At 34.6% G+C, this 6847-nt stretch overlaps 1 protein-coding gene across 1 annotated transcript; it reads left to right on the forward strand.

Moving 5' to 3' along the window:
• The first annotated feature begins 2495 nt into the window (after positions 1–2495).
• On the forward strand, positions 2496–6771 carry pofut1 (protein O-fucosyltransferase 1). The gene is made up of 7 exons (XM_019065759.2): positions 2496–2692; positions 2862–2983; positions 4045–4227; positions 4481–4593; positions 4682–4874; positions 5655–5897; positions 5981–6771. Exons 1-7 carry the CDS (start codon positions 2554–2556, stop codon positions 6173–6175), a joined length of 1188 nt encoding a protein of 395 aa, XP_018921304.1. The 5' UTR covers positions 2496–2553; the 3' UTR covers positions 6176–6771.
• Positions 6772–6847: the final 76 nt, after the last annotated feature.

The following is a 6847-nucleotide window of genomic DNA, read 5'->3' on the forward strand; positions in this document are numbered from 1 at the left end:
ATTGTACGCTGTAAAATTAGGTAATTCTTCAAAATGTGCTTCATGTGGTAATTTCTAAATTAAATGATTTCGTTCAAGTATATAAAAAAAACTGTATGAAAAATAATGACTGGTTTCCAACTGGTTTCTCAAAGACTCTGTCATTGGTTGGCCAGCAAAAATGCCCCGCCCCTAAATTAACACTATTTGTTGAACCAGTGTTGCTGTTGCTGGGCAGGTTAAATTCTCAAACAAACAAGAGTAATGTTTTGATAGAGCAACAGTTTTTATATTTTTCAGGTAAATATATCCAGAAAGGGTTTACTTTTAGCTCTTTTTACGTATTAAGATAAAAGGAGAAAGTATCTTCACATTAAAAGATCACATACTTCCATACGTAATGATACATGTATGGACAAATAAACATAAAAACACTGACATTTTTCAAACCCTACTGGTCGTTCAGTGCTAGCGATCTATTGACCAGACACTTTCAGCTGGACATAATCATATTTACTGCAGAAGTCACTACTGATATGCTTGACCATGTTGCGTTGGTGATAACTGGATTGGCCATTATCACTCAGTGAACTTATAGGTACCAGGTGCATCACTTTACTGTGTTTTTTGATACTCACAACAGTCTAAGTGTCAGATTTACATCTTTTATATTGATACAATGTGCATATCCACTCAAATTAATCACTACATGCCAGGGCCATGTGGAGTGCGTGTGTGAATTCCCGTGGAGGGGGATGGAGTGGAGTATATAACCATGTTGGACACACATGTTGCTTTTAATGATGGGTTTTGATAAAAGAGCTTTGGATTAGGCACAAACTCTTTTTCATTTATGGTATATCACTTTATCATCACTGAATATCACCAGCACTCAACAGTTGAGCTACACTGGCGGAAACGTGCTTCCCTTAGTTGTGCTGTCAGATAATTTCTTCAGAAAATAAAAAGATGTATGAGAAAGATTAACCAAAATAAGGCATACCCTTGTGAAATAAAAGTACACTTTAGCATACAAAAAAAAAAAAAAAAAAAATATTAAAAATAAATATAATTTAAAGGTGCTGTATGTAGAATTGACACCGAGTGGCTGAAATAGGTATTGCAGTCCAAATTCAAAAACCTGCTGTCTGAACCATCCGTTTCCAAAGTTTTTTGACATTGTTTGTACTACATGTGAAATTGTCCATGGGGTAGAAGGGTATGTTTATTCTCTTTAAATTAATTTGTATTGAGATGCATAGCAGCAGTGAAGGCTTTATGTTCTAGTTCAGACTACAACATTCACATGTGACATCCATTCAGTGCAATCAATGGCTCACACATGAGTCACTTTTGAGTAAATAACAAATTCTTCTGACAGAAATTAATCAGTTTCTTCTGCAAAGTTATTAAAAGAGTTCAAAGAGTCTAAGTTGCTCAGATGAGCAACTCGACACAGTCTGAGTTGATCTTAGAGTTGAACAAAAGAACTGACAATACATATCAAACAAAGCAAAAGAAAAGAGCAATGGAGACACAGGACAAGTTATAGTCTTTTTCACTTTAGGTTATAATCAAGAAGACGTGCAATTAAGAAAAGGCACACTGTTCAACAAAATGCAAGGTTATTTGAAATGCCGTCTGCACCATTTAAGTGCTGAAACAAAGCTGGTCGAATCAAGTAAGGTCATGCAAAGCATAAGTGACCCTGGACCACAAAACCAGTCATAAGTAGCACGGATATATTTGTAGCAATAACCAACAATACATTGTATGGGTGAAAATAATACATTTTTCTTTTATGCCAAAAATCATTAGGATATTAAGTAAAATTTTAATTAGTTATATGCATTGCTAAGGACTTCATTTGGACAAATTTAAAAGCAGTTTTCTCAATATTTAGATTTTTTTGCACCCTCAGATTCCAGATTTTCAAGTAGTTGTATCTTGGCCAAATATTATCCTATCCTAACAAAACATACATCAGTGGAAAGCTTTCAGTATACATTATAAAAAAAACAAAAAACATTTGACTGGTTTTGTGGTCCAGGGTCACAAATGTGTTACAGAAACATAGACCCTTGAATAGAATAAAATAAATAAAAAAATAAATAAACAACAACATACAAATCAACAGAAAACCTTTGGGATAAGTTTTGTGTAAAAAAAAAAAAAAAAAAATTATATATATATATATATATATATATATATATATATATATATATATGAGTATATATATATATATATATATCATTTTTTTAATGCTTAAATTATATGTTAAATCTGTAAATAGGTGCCATTTAGCCTAAATGTGGGTGATTTAAAGTTAACAATACACATGTACATTTATATATCTTTGTATATCTGCACGTTAAACTTTTTTTTTTTTTTTTCTCAGAAATGTAAGTGCTGAAACCATGGATTTGCACATACTTTCAACTTGGTGAACATTTCTAGTTTACTAGAAATATATATATTTAAAAAGTTTTAAAAAGACTCTTGTGTCAAACTCAGCAGGATGTGAAGGGTTAACGTTCTCTCCGCAGTGCATTGTGGGATAACGAATGATCAACGATGGCGGCCAGACCAAAGCATCTGAAACTTTTCATTGTAACTTATTTGCACGTAACATTCCTTTCTTTGTACGTATTTATCGACGGCGCAGACGTGACGTGGGATGAAAACGGATACATTCTGTACTGTCCGTGCATGGGTATGAGAGCATGATGATTCTGAGACATTTACTCAATAGCTCATAGTCTTCAATGACAATTAACTGAAGCGTGTGGACCCAAAGCGAGGACTGTACAGTTAAAACGCGTCTGTATTGTCTGAGTTGTATTGGAATAATAAACACGTTTCTCCTATATGTTCTTCTTTAGGTCGGTTTGGAAACCAAGTGGATCATTTTCTCGGATCACTCGCTTTTGCTAAAATGCTGAACCGAACTCTCGCGGTTCCGCCGTGGATTGTTTACCGCCATCACTCGCCACCTTTTCAAAATGTAAACAAAACACCTGTCACTCATGCCACATTTCATACGCCCCGTGCAGGAAATCCAGCTTCAGCTGATAGTTGTTCAGAACACGGTGGCTGCCTGGTTTATAACTGGTCCAAACCAGAGTTATTTTAGTATTATTTATATACTATTATAATATTTATCAATACTTTGCATTGTTTTTATTTTTATTTTGTTTTCATTTTAGTTTAAAATGTAATATTATTGTTACTAGCTTTTATTATTTTAATATATTTTGATAAATATTATTTCTATTTGGATTTAGTTTTAATTAGCTTTCAGTGATTTTAATACTTCAACCTGTTTTATTTCAGTTAGTTGAAAAGGCAGCATTTCTCATTTTCATTTGATTTACCCAAGTTTTTCCATATGCTAATCATATTTTATTTAATTTCAGCTTTATTTCAATTGTCAAAAATGATTTGTAATCATTTTAGTTAAGAATAACAAAGTTGGTCATTAGCTGGTCCTGACCAGTGTTACTTTAGCATTATATCTACAATTATAGTATTTATTATTATTTTGAATTAGCTTTTATTTTATATTATTATAGCTTTTATTTTATATTATTTATTTTATATTATTAACTTTACGGTTTAATTTTAGGTTGTCATTTTCTTATGTGCTTTTGACACACACACACACACACACACACACACACACACACACACACACACACAATTCTGTTTAGTTTTAAATTGATTTTAGTTTAGTTGCCAAGGCAAGTTGTCTAATTTTCTATTTTTTCCCCCTTTAATTTGAGGTGTTTCATCTAAATTTATATTTTATCTAGTAACAGTTTTTAATAGTTTTAGTATTTTACAGTTTAGTTACAATAGCAACATTGGTCCAGCCTGATCATTGGCTGGTTCATGTTGGTCATTAGATAGTCCAAACTTATCACAAGTTGTTCCAAGCTGGAAAACCATCAGCTACCAGCTAGTTTTGAAACATAGTGGCTGATCAAACATCTAATGACTAGCAGATCAATAGGAGAAAGTACAATAAATCGATGAGGTATATGCTTCTGTGTTTCTCTGTAACAGGTGCATGTTCCCTACAGTGAGTACTTCCAGTTGGAGCAAGTGAAGCAGTACCACCGTGTGGTGAGTCTAGAGGACTTCATGGAGCACTTGGCTCCTAAGCACTGGCCCCCTGGTCAGAGAGTGGCCTACTGCTTTGAGTCTGCAGCTCACAGGAGCATAGACAAAAAGAGCTGTCCGATGAAGGTAATATGAGTGTTCGTTTTTCAAGGTGTGCTTCATTTCTGTCTCTTTTGCCAGACCTTCACAATCTGAAATCCTCTATATAGCTGCACATCAAACTTTTTTTTTCTGATCTATTATGCCGCATGCTATGGAAACACTGCCATCTATTGGACTTCTAGCAGATCTGCATTTTGTTTTATTTCTGGAAAGCAGCATGCATTCCTAAATATCCATAACAGTGCGGTTGTAATGTAGCCTGTCGATTCTGATGCAGGACGGAAATCCATTTGGTCCATTTTGGGATCATATTGGAGTCGACTTTGATCGCTCTGTTCTTTTCGGAGGACTGTCATTCAGCTCCTACTACCAGCCACACTGGATAAAGAGGTAAGTTTGAGCTGAAACACTATTGCACTCAGACTCCCTCTACCATGCTTTTCTCACTCTCAAACTCTGTGTTTTTCTATTTCTTCAGGTTTCCCCCAAAAGAGCATCCAGTTCTGGCTCTTCCGGGAGCCCCAGCGCAGTTCCCCATTCTAGAGGAGCACATTGGACTGCAGGAGTATGTGGTGTGGTCTGAAAAAATGGTGCAGGAAGGAGAAGACCACATCAGAAGTCTGCTAAACAGACCCTACGTGGGAATTCATCTGAGAATTGGCTCGGATTGGGTGAGCTTCGTGTGTCCTGATGTGAATTTCCCATAGTTCAGATCCAAATGGCATTTTTTTTTTTTTTTTTCAATCTGAACTGCACTTACAAAATCTTATAATGCCTTGCAGTACTTATTTTTGAATGAAATTAATACTTAATACTATGCAGCAGACACTTTTATCCAAATCGACTTACAAAAGAGGAACTAACTGTTAAATAAATTTATTAACAATGCGTTAAATTGAAGAATTTTAATGTTACAAAAAATTTATTTCAAATAAATGCTGCTGTTTTGAATTTTGAAAGCTGAAAATCAATAAATAAATGACATTTTAAGACACATCAAAGCAGAAATTTTAAACGTTAAAATATTTCACAATATCTTTACAATAAAGTTTGGTGAGCATAAGAGACTTATGAAAAGATTTTATTAATTTTAATAATCTTTAAATATATAATATATATATATATATATATATATATATATATATATATATATATATATATATATATATATATATATATATAATATCTTTGTTATCGGCTTAAAATAGTCTTAGACATGGCATAAAAAACAAAGATTTAAATAAATAGATCCAATTGGACATGATGTAAAATTGCAGTAAATTATATGATCGCATAACATTTGTGCTCCAAAGTTATAACTGAATTATTGTGGATGGTTTTATTGGATTTCTGAAGTACCAATACAAAATGCAGAATTTTAGGCCTGAACTGGATGATGCACATCATCCTTCTAACTATTTATTTATTTATTTTTTTACTATTCCACACAGCAAAATGCCTGCAAGCTTCTGAAGTCAGGTGATACCGGTCCTCACTTCATGGCATCTCCACAGTGTGTGGGATACGACCGGCAAACTGCCCTGCCGCTGACCATGACCATGTGTTTACCGGATCTGTCTGAGATCCGGCGTGCGGTGAAGCTCTGGGTGAAGAACACCAACGCTCAGTCCGTTTACATAGCCACCGACTCTGAATCACACACCGCAGAGATTCAGAAACTCTTCAAGGGCAAGGTGAGGATTAACAGTTTAACATTACAGATGTGTAAACTTGATTTAGTTAACAGAAAATAAAGCTGATGACACATTTTGTGCAGGTGAAGGTCGTGAGCTTGCAGCCGGACACTGCTCAGATTGACCTGTATGTCCTCGGTCAGGCCGATCACTTCATCGGCAACTGTGTTTCGTCCTTCTCAGCCTTTGTTAAAAGGGAGAGAGATGTTCACGGGAGACCCTCATCATTCTTTGGGATGGACTACCTAGGAAAAAGGAAAGGAAAAGAGGAACTCTAATAAAATGAAGGAGTTACGTTGTTTGTAACTGAAAGCTGGTTGAAGTTTTGCATGTTTCAGGTGTCAGGTGTGTCAACGTTTGGATATAGGGTTCACATAATTAAATGAAGGGAGAACAAGAGTTAGTTCCTTAATAATTTCTCTGGATGCTGCATTTCTCCCGTGTTGCACTACTACATTTACTGTGAGCAACCATGATATTGATATTTTTGTACTGGCTCATTTGCATTTTTTGAGGATGTAAAAACTGCCCCCTGTGAGGGTTGAGAAATTCTGTTAGAGAGACAAGTCAAGTGTTAGTGGTTGGAAATTGCACTTTTTATAGTTGAAGGCCATTTAAGACCTCAAGAGGCATCCAGATGTGCAGTGCGCTAGTGATTTCTGAAAATGAATACGTGTCACTGTATGAAAAGAATGTATGCCACAGGCTTTCTGATCTCTTAGTAATGCAAGGTGACATTGTTTTTGAAAGTCAGCGTGAAACCAAATTGCAGAAATGTTTTAGAAATGTTTTAAGATGTACTTATTAGTAATTTTGTACAACTTTAAAAGACATTCCTCAAGTTAGTTTACAATTAAAAATATAACGAGCAGTATTTTGTGTGTATGTTTTTTATGTTTGTTCTTTGGTTTTATGATCTATTTAATATATACCACTGACTTGTGAAATTA

The sequence above is a fragment of the Cyprinus carpio genome, chromosome B23 (assembly GCF_018340385.1).
Source record: "Cyprinus carpio isolate SPL01 chromosome B23, ASM1834038v1, whole genome shotgun sequence".
NCBI classification, from domain to species: Eukaryota; Metazoa; Chordata; class Actinopteri; order Cypriniformes; family Cyprinidae; genus Cyprinus; species Cyprinus carpio.

Bases quoted from the DNA above. Each gene is read 5' to 3' on its own strand.
- pofut1 (XM_019065759.2), top strand. From the start codon at position 2,554: ATGGCGGCCAGACCAAAGCATCTGAAACTTTTCATTGTAACTTATTTG. The intron at 2,693-2,861 runs GTATGAGAGCAT...GTTCTTCTTTAG, and splicing joins TCTGTACTGTCCGTGCATGG to GTCGGTTTGGAAACCAAGTG. The intron at 4,594-4,681 runs GTAAGTTTGAGC...CTATTTCTTCAG, and splicing joins CAGCCACACTGGATAAAGAG to GTTTCCCCCAAAAGAGCATC.